The 14,260-nt window shown below is 27.3% G+C and overlaps 1 protein-coding gene across 1 annotated transcript; it reads left to right on the top strand.

The window, feature by feature from the left end:
• Positions 1-4,636: 4,636 nt before the first annotated feature.
• On the top strand, positions 4,637-5,019 carry GGS22DRAFT_192582 (uncharacterized protein; the record flags this gene model as incomplete). The annotated part of the gene is made up of 2 exons (XM_047965281.1): positions 4,637-4,732; positions 4,825-5,019. 2 exons carry the CDS (start codon positions 4,637-4,639, stop codon positions 5,017-5,019), a joined length of 291 nt encoding a protein of 96 aa, XP_047814929.1.
• Positions 5,020-14,260: the final 9,241 nt, after the last annotated feature.

Raw genomic sequence — 14,260 nt, 5'->3', positions numbered from 1 at the left:
GATGTCTTCGTATGCGGTCGAGCTAGGAGCATTACGAATATGGCTTGATAGGCGACGGCTTCCCCTCACTTCTCACCTTCGAGATATATTGGATGCAGAGCTAAATAGGAAGTCCCCACAGGATCCGGAGCTCCCGTGACGATCTGCCATGAAGAAACGAATGATGGAGGAGATAGGGAGCTAGGTTTAAGACTACGTAAGTCATCGCTTACTGATAGGGGTAGCGATTGAACGTCGAACGATCTTGTTATATCAACCATTTATTCAAGGTCCCCTGGCATGGCTTCGTCAAGGTCATGGAAGAGGCTACGTACGTAAGAGAAATTGGACAGATATATGAAATTATATCGTTGAGTCCCATTTGCGCTCTTGTTTTGCGTTTGGCATCATCATATTCTTTGAGATATCGAATGTTAGGTAGGTCCTATGTTATTTTTCTCGTTCAGTTTTCCAGGCTAAAATTAGAGATGATACTGTATTCATTATGTTGCAATATCATGCCAATTTAACAGGTGCATGAATCCGAAGGTAACGACTTGGCTTCTTGGATCCTGTGGTAAGATCCTTAAATATACCTGTCTTTTGGGGAAGGAAACTTCACTTTTGCTTGTTTTCCATTGAATACGGGGAATGAGGCTCTGATGTTAGGAGTGTCATACATACCTAGTAGATATGAAGAATGTATTCGTGAGCTTAGAGATATCTCAATCCTTCTTGTTAGTTATTTTGGTATCAACTAAGTTACTTACGTATTAGGCTTCGCCACGAGTTGAAGTGAAGATGGTCATTACTAGTTACTACCGCCCTTACCTCCCACAGAGGAGTCCAGAGACTTCCAATGAGGCTTGAAGAGGTATGTTAACAGATATCTCAGTATTGAAGTAGGCATAACTCGCTTTCGTCCTTAGACCAAACTGCCTAGGTAACTTAGAATGGTATTGGATTATGGGCATGAATAAGAGTACTCCCACCGTATAGGTAAGATAACCAACCACAGCTTTCCTGTGTCGGAGCAGGATGATGAAATGTCGCATATTCACGTGATTTCGTGATTCTGCATAATTATTACACGTTTACTGTCGACCTCGTGTCCCTTTCAACTTCTCGATGTATTCCTAATGCCATCAAGAATTGATAACTTGAGACCTGTTACGATGAATTCTTCGATTTCTTTAATTTTAATTAAATACCTGATTGTATGTTTCATGTGAATGCGCATTGCTACCATGAGTATATTCAACTTTGGACGGTGGAAGCGATATTCGGATTACGGCCTGTTCCCTTATGATAGCACCACCGCAAATCGAACACATGAATATCCCGTTAACTTCTCAAGAGCTACAGCCGCTTATCGAGGATATGGTTCAGCCTCTTTCATCAAGCGTAGACATCTCCAACGCCTTCTTGCCAAAGTCGAATTTCTGTTATTGGTAGCACTCAATGATGCTCTACTTTCACAACCCGTTATCCAAGACTACCTACCTACTATATCCAGAAAGCTTGGACCGCTTAACGTCGCCGTTCATGGGCTGGTGTTCAACAGGACCGTGCGTTTCTTCAAGACTAGTAGGTAGGTAGGTAGGTAATTAGGGGATTCGGAGTTTTCCTCGTCAGCGCCAAGTAGGATAGTCGACCCGATATTGTTGATAGCTAAACCTAGCGATGTTCCTAAGTAAGGATAAGCATCGTCGCGCTATAAGCAGTCACTGTTAGCTTGTTGAGTTTAATAAGGGGGCGAGGTCTGAGAAATCAAACCGGAACCTGAAAGAGGAAGTGACGCCGTGCCGGTAGACCTGATGCTGACGATTTGTGATACTCTACTCTCACTAATCTCCATAGGGGCGTTCTTTTTGTTGGTATCGCTATCATTCTTTTACTCTGCAAATCTGACGCGCCCGAAGATCCGCCCTGACTCCCGGTTCTAAGCCGCTGTAATCTCGACTGAAACGTGCGTATGGAGGAGAGCTTACGACGATGTATACCATTGTGGGAACTTGACTTTGTCGTGTTGGTTGTACGGTCGCTATTGAAGCCACGAAAAGTTCCTCTCATTGAGATTTTGGGACTAGTAACTGTTTAGGTAGTGATTGAATGAGTTAGCACTGAAATCCATTTACATGAAATTGCTTCGTATAATCATTTTACATGGCCTTAGGCAAATCGGGCGTGATGGTCGTGATGATAACGTAAAGTCCGAAATTAAGCTGACGATTATTTAACTTCAGCCAAGCCATCAACGCTAACTACATCACATATTCTCCTTTAGAAGCCTGGTAGGTCAAAGAATACTTGCCTATAGTAACGAATTAGGGATAAAATCGCGCAGAATCGGTGTCAAATGACATTCTGATCGTCCTCATATCGTGCAAGTATTTGTGCTGCCGCGAAGTCAGATGACGGCCTTTTGCGTATATGAGGCGCAAAGGGACCGATTAAGAGACCTATCATGGGGAAGCGACCAGAACGCCGACCTACCACGTCGGTGAATGAAGAAAGAAAGGAATATTCGTTAGCTCCGGATTGATTATAAACCTTGGAAGTTATGGCTAGACCTATCACGACACCATGTGTCAAGAAGGGTTATTGAGAAGATCTCGGACTGGTCGGGGTTAAGTAATCCAATGATAGCGGAACCCAATATTGGGGGCGGTCATTTGTCAGATCGTTAATCCACTTAAGAGACCTGAAGCTGGTCTCTCCATCTAAGCAGTGCTGCTGTTGGCTAGGCCAAGCTGGCCAAAACGAGTAATCCGGCGCTTGCTGGTGCGGCTCGCGCCTATTGGAGAGTCTAGAAAATTGCTACTCTTGTCCTGTTGGAAGTAGAGTAGGCAGAGACATAGATTGTCTAGAACCATAGGACGGCAGAACGGAATATATCTGTATTTAGACGACCCGACCGGTGAGGCGTCGAACAGTCATCCGTCGCTAACCAGCTGAGGGGCGGCCTGAGGATGTCCGAGCCGATCCCAGATGTCTAAGACATACATGCTTACCCGCATGCTCTAAGTAGGTGCTTAGCTTTCGATAAATCGAAGATCGTGTGCTACTATTCTGCAGCAGTGGAAAGAAGTCCGCTTTTGTGGAGATTTCCTAATCTACACATTCCGTAGACATCACGATGTTGGTTAGAGAAGGGCTTGTTGACGCCAACAGCTCGGCCTAGATGGATAGAAGCGCGCTAATCCCGCACTTGTCACACATTGACGAAGCCGTCACCCATGGGTGAATCTATCATACGCGGAAAAGAGACCAGACTCGGGCAACGTAAGCAGTGCCTAATTGAGTCGACCAACTTCCGAAAGTTTTTGGTGGCGAATATATACTTTGATATCATTGAATGTCGTTGGAACAAATTTGAAGCCGCGGTATCAATTTGACCGAGCAGAGATCCCTTCACACCATCTTCTCGTCACGTTATTTGGACGATACCAAACCCTAAAGTCTTGGTGCTGTTTGCCTTACTTAGGAGATCCAATCATCACGCAGAACACCCCTGTTCACCTGAACAGGTCCCTGCTTGCCGCGAGACAAACGCTTGTGATTGGTTCTATGACCCTGTTCGCTAACTGCCAAGGAGGATCATTCCGTAGCGTTTGAAGATCCTGTCCCTCTTCTTATGGATACGTATTTCGATATCGCGGCTCACTGCTGTAGTGATTCTAGCTTCTACAGAGTTGCAAAGTTTGTCTTCGCTTTCTCCTTGATTCTCTGTCGACGATCTTAGAGAGTTTCACTTTAATCTTAGTAGATGAGAGTGCCACGTCAACAGAGCACTAGGGATGTACATAGCCATCAGAAAAATCATGAAATCTTGTTTGTCGCTCAGGGTACGATTGTGGCGGAGCGCATCGTCGGCACTCGCCACATATGCCAGTGGGTCTAGATGACTAGAGGCTCCCAGCGATGAGGTAGTGACCTAAAAGCTTTTGTAGCTAGGTTGAGAGACATTGACGCAACATTGCTTCGAATCTTTCAAGGCTCCCATGCCAATGCATCGTGTTTGCCCTGGATCATGCAATTTTCAGCTTGCGTTGCTCACACGTGTCGATATTTGCCTATCAAGAAGCGAGAGGCTTTCTGCTAGGCAGATATCAAACAACTTGTTGAGAGCTCTTGGTAAATATCCCTTACTGAAAGCGGAATTTACCTGTCGTCTCGATTAGTAGGTATTTTGGTAGGGCGAATGCGCTGGTTGGTTAAGCTGGGGAAAACTATCGCTTACAGTCAAAGCTAATGTTAGCGCGACCTATTCTAGGGCAATTGGAGGATTCAAGGCGAAGACTTCCCCTCGAATCTGATTGTTGATAGGTAATGTGAAAGTAGCTGATTGCTAAAGTTCGAATAGTCTAAAAGAGGCAACGAAGGAGGATTCCCCAGATCATTCATTGAACCACCCATCTAATGCTTCGTTCTATCTACCATATTGAGGAGCTATTGGCTTTCAAAATGTAACTAAATTGAATATAGGGCAAATGATCGCCAATGAAGCTGCTATATGCGGGGCTGGTTGCGGCGATTAGTGACTCGGAACCGCACGAGTATCGAGCAAGAGCTTATGCTGGTAGAAGGAACGGAAGTGGCATTCCTATCCCCTTTTTGATACAAGGTCATCTGGGCGATCGGCACCGATTTGTATATGGACAAGCTTCACCGAGGCTGCGAGCGCAACCTCAATGAGGGCTGGAGACCGAACAGCTGCAACGGAACCCGCACGGATAGGGAGAGACATGCAGTAAGAGTCCCTCATCCCGTCAAGGATCGATCTCTCGAAGATGGTCACTGCAGACTCATTGGTTGAAAAATCAACGGTTAAGAGCCAATCAGAAAATTCGTTCCACGACTTTTATCGTCGAATCCCTGGCCGCTAAGACCCCTGTCGGCACCGAACTGTCACTATGCCCACGGCCTTCTAGAGATTTTGCCGGTTCAGTGGCGTTGGTTGGATTAGGAATTTACGTCGCAACGCGAGTAATCCCGCGGTATACTCCAAGCAACGAGCTGCAGGACGTATCAATCTGAGACATGCCGGTGATGCATCGGGGTGGCATTTTCATGTCGCTTGTAGATACCAAAAATGACCTCATACGTAGGACAGCAGGTTATACCAAGTTCCTAAAAAAAGAGAATCGAGGGATAGATAATGTTATGTAGGTAAGTACCTAGGTAGTACCTATGTACTGTACTCTGTGTAGAAATAGTCGTTAGACGTACAAGCGCCTGTTAAGTGGAGGTACTAGGATATTAATATCCAAGTTTGGTTGAACTAAGATCGTCGAAGCTGGCGCACGATTTGAGGCGTACCTCGGAGCGAGGACATAGATAAAGATAACATATATTAAAAACTCACTTTAATAATTAACTCCATTAAGAAAAGATCGGTGCTAAAATAATAGGGGTAAAAAGGTTAGTTATTGGTTAAAATTTATGTAACGTGATTTATTTTATTTATTTTAATTATCGAGTTTTTTTTAAAATGAAAATTTTTTTTCTTTTTATTTAATAATAAAACGTTAATTAAAATAAAATATAATTAATAAATTTAATTATAAAAAATAAATAAATAATAAAAAGTAATTATTAATTATTAATTAATTAATAATTAATAAAAATTATTATAATTAATAAAAAAAATTTAAAAAATATATATATAATATATATCGTTTACGTAACGTTTAACGAATTTTTCGTTATATAAAATAAATAAAATAAAAAATATAATAATAAATAATTAATTAATTATTAATTAATTAAAACGATATATTTATTATAATTTTTAAAAAAATATATTATCGCGCGAAAATTTTAAAAAAGAAAATTTATTTTAATAATATAAATATATTAATTATTAATTAATTAATTATTAATAATTAATTAATAAATAAATATTTAAATAAAATATTTTTAATTTAATAATTTTAAATATTATTTTAAAATTATTTATAAATTTAATTTAAAAAATTTAAAAGTAAAAAAGTTAAATAAAAAAAATAATAACGAATAATAAATAAATGAAAAATTTTAATATATTTAATAATTAATTATTAATTAATTAACGTTTTATAAAAAGTTAATAAAACGATTAAATGTTAATTAAAAAAAAAAATAATTAAAAATAAATATTAATTAATCGTTAATTAATTATTAATTAATTATTAATTAATTATTAATTAATTAACGAAACGTTTTTTTTTATTATTTTAATATTAAAAAAGTAAAATTATTATTTAACGAAGTTTTCCGTTAAGTTATATCGATAAAACCGGTATTTTTAAGGTTTTTTTAACGTTAAAAATATGGTAATTATTAACGACGAAAACGTTAAAAATTTAATAAAAAATAACGACGAAAGTTTTAAAAAGTTAAAAAAAAATAACGATGAAAACTTTAAAAAGTTAAAAAAAAATAATAATAAAAACTTTAAAAATTTAAAAAAAAATAATAAAAAAAAACTTAAAAATTTAAAAAAAAATAACGATTAAAAAAATTTTTTAAATCTTCGTATAAAATTAAAATTTAAAGTAAAAAATGGAAAAATTAAGTTAATTTTATTATAAAAAATACGTTAAATTTAATTAATTATTAATTAATTATTAATTAATAATTAATTATATAAAATAATTTTATAATATTAAATTTATATATTATATGTAAAAATATAAATATTAAAAAAGTTTATATAAATTATAAAATTAAAAAAAAAAAAACTAAACGTAAATTATTATTAATTTTTTATTAATAATTTATTAATAATTAATTAATCGTTTAAATATTAAAATATTTACCGAAAAAATATAACGCGAATTATAAAATTTAAAATTATTACGAATTTATAAATACGAAAAAAACGCCGATTATAATTAATAATTAAAAAAAATAAAAAATAAATATAAATAATAATAAATAATTAAATAATGAATAAATAATTAATAAATAATAAATAAATAATTAATAAATAAATTATTAATAAATAAATAAAATTAATATTATTTAAAAATTATTTAAAATAAATGAAAATATATTTTTTATTTTATAATATAATATAATATAATATTTATATAAAAATTTAAATTTAATTTTAAATAATATTATTTATTTATAAAATTTATTATATAAATATATTTAATATTTAATTTTTTTTATTAAAATATAATTAAATTTAACGTAATAATATTTATATTAAAAAATTAAATATTTTTATATTATTAATAAATATTATAATTTAAAACGTTTAATAAAAATTTAATTATAAAATAATTAAATAATAATTATTATATAAAAATTATATAAAAAGTATTTTAAGTTTTTATTAATATTAATATAATATTAATATAATTATTTTTTTATTAAATTTAATTTTAATATAAATATTTTAAAAATTATTTTTATAAATAACGTTTTATTTATTTATTTATTATAATTAAATTTTTAATTTTTAAATTTATTATTATAAAAAAGTAATTATTTTATAATTAAATAAATTATTTTATATTATATATTTTTTATTTTTTAAATTAAAAATATTATTATAAAATAATTTATAAATAAAAACGTATTTAATTTAATTATATATAAATTAAATTATAATTTTATAATTATTAAATTTTAATAATATTATTTAAATTTAAATATTTAATTATAAAATTATAATATTAATTTTTTATAAATATATTTAATATAAAACTTATAAATAATTTATAAATTTAATTAAATATAAATTATTAATAAATTAATAAATATAATATTAATAATAATATATTTTAAAATTTATATATATGTTAATAAAAAAATACGTTTAAATAAAAAAAAAATATATATATATATAAATATAATATAAAAATTACGAAGAATTAAATTTTAAACGTTTATTAATGGAAAATTAATTTTAAATTAATTAATAATTATTTAAATATTAATAATTTATTAAGTTTTTTTACGTTAAGATTTAATTTTTTTTATTTTACGTAAATTATTAACGTTTTTTTTTAATTTTAAAGTTTTAAAGATTTTATTTAAACTTAAGTAAATTTTAATTAAGTTAATTATAATTTTTGTTTAATAAAACGTAATTAAAGGTTTAAATTTAAAATAAATATAATTTTAAAAATCGTATTAAAATTAAATATTAAAATTTACGAAAATAACGGTTAAAAGTTTATAATTTAACGTTTTAACGAAAACCGTTTATTAATAAAAAATTAATTAATAATTATTTAATAATTAATAATTAATTAATTAATAATTAATCGATTTATTTTTACGTTTTTTTTTTTTTTTTAAGATTAAAAACGAAATTTAAAGGTTTAATAAACGACGATGGAGTAAAATTTAACGAATTAACCGGTATTAAAGCTTTAAATTTTATTAATTTAAACTTATTTTTAATAAACGATTTTTAATATAATTATTTATTAAAACGTGAGTTTTTTATGAAATAAATTAATTATTAATTAATAATTAATTAATAATTAATTATTAATTAATTATTTATTAATTATTAATAAATTATTTATTAAACGTTAATTAATAAGAAATTAATAAGTGTTTATATATTATAAATATAATAAGTTATAACGTTATACGTTTTATATTTATAACGTATATTTTAATTTTTAATATTTATTATTTCGTATATATTATCGTTTTAATTTTAATAAAAATGTTTTATTTTAATAAAAATAATTAACTTTTAATTTAATAAACACGTTATACGTTACGTAATTTTTTAAATTTATAAATTCGTTTTTATATTTATTAATTAATTAATAATTATTAATTAATTAATAATTAATTATTAATTAATTATTAATTAATTAATAATTAATTATTAATTAATAATAAATATTTAAAAGTTTTTATTTATTATAAAATTACTTTTTTTAATTATTAATAACGATTTAAATAATAATAATTTTTTTAATAAAATATTTTTATAACGTTAAAATTTTTAAAGTAAATTTTAAAGTTTATTTTTATTATTTTTAAATAATAATAATTAAATTTAAATTAAATTAATAATTAACTTTTATAAGTTATTTAATTAATTATTTTTTAAATGTTATTTAATAAAATTTATTAATAAGTTAATAATTATTTATTAATAAGTAATTAATTATTATAAAATTAAAAGTTTTTTTATTATTTTTTAAATATTTAATTTAACGTAAATAATAACTTTTAAAAAAATAATTAAGTAGTTTTTTTATTTTAATTCGAAATTAATTATTATTAATAATTTATTAAATGGTTAATTAATTAATTTTTAATTAATAATTAATAATTTATTAATTATTTTTATTTTTATTATTTACGTGATTTTTCGTATAAAATGTATTTTATATAATTTAAAAATGTAAAAAATGTATTTTTAAACGGTTAAATAAAAGTAATAAACGTGTAAATATATTTTTAATTTTAAAAATATTATTAATAATTAATTAATGGGATTTTAATGAATAATTATTTATTAAATATAACTTTATAATTTTAATTAATTATAAATTTAATAAAATTTTTATTTAAATTATATATATAAACTTATTTTTAAATATAATTATATTTTTATTGTAAAATTACGAAAAATTATTTAAATATTAAGTTATAAATTAACTTTCCGTTAATATTAATAATAATTTATATTAATATAAAATTTAAATAATAATTAATAATTAATTAATTATTAATTAATAAATAATTAATAAATAATTAATTAATAATTAATTATATATAAATTTATTTTTTTATTTTTTCGTATTATATATAACTTAAATTATTTCTTTATAATTTTTTTTTATAAAATATTTATAATTTATATTTAACGTATACGTTTATAACGTTTAAAAAAAAAATAACATGGCTTTATTAAAATATATAATTATTAAATTATTAATATTTTAATAAAAACTTTAAATATATTATTAATTAATTAATTATTAATTAATTATTAAACGGTAATTAATAAATTATTAATAACTTATTAATTTTTATAATTTATTACTTTTATTTTTATAATTTAAAGTTTTTATATTTATGTTTTAATTTTTTTTTACTTTAAATATTTTCGTTTAATAAATAATATGCTTAATTTAAAAAAATAATAAAAAATTCGATATTATTATAATATTTCGTTTAATATATTATTATTATTTAACGAAAAATATAACTTTTTTAAAATTCGTACTTTTTTTTAATATAATTAATTTAAAATTATAAAATATTTAATAAAAGTTATTATAAAAAAGTATATTAATTAATAAATAATAAGCTATTAATTTATAATTAATAAATAATTAATAATATATTTTATTTATTCGCCGTTATATTATAAGTAAAAATTTATTTTATAAAAATTTAAAACTCGTTTTTTAAGGTATTTAATATTTTTAAAAGTTTAAATAAAAAATAATTATATAATTTTATATAATTAATAAATATAACGGGGTAAATTTATAAATTTAAAAAAATTAAAACGTTAAATTTATAATTATAAAATTTTAATTATTCGATTAATTTTTTCCTTTTAAAATAATTATACGTTAAATTATTAATTAATTAATAATTAATAAAAAATTAATTAATAATTAATAAATATTTATAATATTTTATTATTTTTATTTTATTTTATAAAATATTATTATAAATTATTATAATAATTTCATTCGTTTTTATTAATATAATTTTAATTATATTAATATTAAAATAATATTATTTATTAATATATTAATAATAATGTTTTATTTATAAAATATAACGATTTTAAGAAACGTTATTAATATATTATAAATAATATGTTATATTATTATTAATTATTTATAATTAATAATTTATTAATTAATAATTAATTTATAATTAATTATATTATAAAATTATTTTTTTTTTTATTTTATTTATAAACGTTATAAATAATTATTTATAAAAATTTATTTAATAATTTTTAATTTATAATTTATAAATTAAAGTTTATAAAATTATTTATTTATTAATTATTTTAAAATATTTTAAATATAATTATTATATTATAATTAATTAATTATTATTTATTTATTAATTATTATTTATTATTATATTTATATAATAACGTTATTTTTAAAGTAATTTTTTATTTTTTCGTTTATTTAACGTTTTATTTTAATTTAATTATAAATTATTTTTTTTATTAATTTATTATATTAAATAAATTTAAGCTTAAAATTTAAATATTAATAATATTTTAATTTTATATATTTATATGTAAATTATTTAATAAATATATTATTTAAATACGTAAAAATAATAATTTATTAATTATTAATAACTTTTTTATAATATTTAATTTATAATAATATATTAATTTATATTTATTAATTAATTAATAATTTATTAATAAGTTATTAATTAAAAATTAATTATTTTTTTTATAATTATTTTCGTTTTTTTTTTTATTTTATTTTTTTATTTAATAACGTAATAAATGCCGTTTTTAAACGTTTAAAAATATTTTAATAACGTTAAAATATTTATTATTATTTTAATACGAATTATTATTATATTATTATTTAAGTTTTTAAAAAATAATAATATTAATTTATATATATTTACGTTTATTTTAAACGTAAATAATATATAGTATAATTTTTTATATTAATAATTAATTAATTATTAATCGATTATTAATTAATAATTAATTAATAATTAATAAGATTTTTTTACGTTATATTTTAAGAATTTTTTTTTTCGTTCGTATTTTTTAATATTTTTATTATAATCGATTATTTCGTTTATTTATTTTTATAGTTTTAATAATAAAGTTTAATTTTATATTAAATTTAACGTTTTAACGTTTAAATTAACGTTTTAAAAATCCTGGAAATTTTTTATTATTAATTAATTATTAATTAAATATATTTAAATTAATAATAATAATAATATTTAAATTATATTTATATAATATTATAATTTTAATTAATTAAAAATTAATTTATAATTAATTAAAATTATAATATTAATAATATTTAATAAATTTAAAGTTTATTTTTTTTATTTTTAACTGTTTAATTTATTTTAGGTATTTTTTTCTATGTTTATTATTTTAGTAATCGCCGGTTTCGGCTGTTTTGTTTGTTTTATTCCTTTTTAGCGATCGTTTTTTTTTTAGGTTAGCTGTTGCGGTGAGGTTTTAGCGTGTGTTGTCTTTACTTAGGCACTCCCTCGGAGCGCACGAAAGTAAGACATGCAGAAGTCGTCACGGCGTGACGGAACTATGGATGTACATAGTATGGGGGTTTCTGCAAGAATTGCGAAGCTAACCGTCTGAAACATAGTAAAAAATCTTGTCTTTACATTGTGCGTCAAGTAATAAACCGAATCAATGCGATGCCGACAATAGGCAATTTAATCCCTGATATGAACCATATTATTCATAGTATAGAAGGATTAAGATGTAAAATGAGAAGATTGAAGTTAGAATTGGAGTTCATAGATTTTGAAGTCTCGGCCGTTAAGCGCTTAGAAAAGCGGATCCCTATTAGAGACCCACGGGGTAGCTCCTCCTCCGGTGTTTTGTAAGATGGTAAAATTTCGTAGGGGCGAGCCCTTCCTAAAGTCAGGGATTCCTTGTTGATGTTGGCAATTGATTACGCTGGCTCAATCCGGAGGCGGGCCGCGCCTTGAAGCTTCCGCTACTAGACAGCTAGAATACTAGAATATTAGAAGCGACAACTTGATTTACAACTCATCGCCTCATCGCCACTGACAGTTGTCATTCAACAAGCATCTCTCGATAGTGACTGCTCCTTAAACGATTGTATGCCTTAAAAGTTATAGATGAGGCTTGACAGGCTGCCTCTCGCCCGCATGTACCCGATGCAACTAGCAGCACCAGCCACTGTAACATTTACGGATGTACCTAAGTACCTAGCTAGATTTCCTGGAAGGTCACACTTGGATTTTCTTTCCCTGGAAGTGCCGTCGTTTATCCCCGGCACTCATTATTTTTTTTTCTCATCTCCGCAGCAAAATCTCTTGCAAATTACTATTCGACCAGCACCTTGCTCGTTATCGCATCCTACTTCCATGGCCTGTTCCTGCGTGCACCCCTTTCAACCTCGTAAACAGTCTATAGATGGACACAAGCCGGTCGCGTATTTGTCTGGATACCGCATACTGGTAGCGTCGTATGACCCCATCTAGGTAGATGTAGAGCTACTGTAGGTCGGCTCTGGAAGCACTCGACTATTCCTAGCTCGACCCAACCAGGAAAAGCTCTCCAAACGTCAAGGGTGTTCTTTAACGAATAATATCGTCAAGAGCCTACAGCACAATTCTTATAGGGCATCGGAATATGCACAATCCAAGACCAGTTTACGAGCATGACTGGCGCGGTTCCTCTTGCTCACTCACTCGCTCACGCGCATATTGTCCGTAGTCGGATGGCTGACAGTATGCGACGCGAGTAAGAGGGAGAAAAGTGGTCATTTCGCTTTGGTCTGATATGCGACAGAAACCCCCCACGCAATAGACTAAAGAAAGAGAGACCTAGGGATGGCAGTCCAGCGTATAGACATCAATGATCTTCAATTTTCTCATATGGGGCTCAGTGACTCAACGTTGCTTTCTTTCACTAACGTTAGCACGGCATGGGCATCTACCTGTCTACAACGCTGATGCACTGATGCAGTAGCTTAAAGGTGGGAGGAAGGGCTTTAGTCTTCTAACCCACAATGGGCTGCCGCCAACCAGACCGCTCACTCGGCGATTCCATTCCAAACATACCCAAGATGGTCGCATCTTGGCTATAGACAGGGGTTTTGCGCCACACTTGTCTACAAGGTCTACAAGGTCTACAACCCTACGTACCGCGACCCCTGTCCAGGCCTTTTGGTACATCGTCGTCTTGCGAACATGCAAGGTGGAAAGGCGATGGGAGCTAACAATTACAAGTATCTTCTTATATACAGTCATACATCTCTTCGCCTCTGTAATACATCGCCTCTCTTGATATCGTCTCTTTTCTCATTACTCTTTTTCTGGGGGATTTGTAACACCTTTCTATTTTCGTATTACCCATCCTTTCAAGGTTCACAAGCCGAGGCAAAATCTTTTGAAGAGTTAGCTGTGCTAGTCGATTTCCATTGCCTTCTTCAACGGCCAAAAAAGCGCATTTCTTCGCGGCATTGCTCGTTGAAACGAAGACAGCGCCGCTAACGCTTTGTTAAACGCTCTTGAATCCCCCGCGACCATTGTACTACCACACTGTTCCCCAAAGTATCTAATTTAGTCAAGTTGA

This window comes from Annulohypoxylon maeteangense (assembly GCF_022496945.1).
Source record: "Annulohypoxylon maeteangense strain CBS 123835 unplaced genomic scaffold GGS22scaffold_21, whole genome shotgun sequence".
NCBI classification, from domain to species: Eukaryota; Fungi; Ascomycota; class Sordariomycetes; order Xylariales; family Hypoxylaceae; genus Annulohypoxylon; species Annulohypoxylon maeteangense.
The sequence above is the reverse complement of the archived record's forward strand: the minus strand, read 5'-3'. Positions and strand labels throughout refer to the sequence as shown.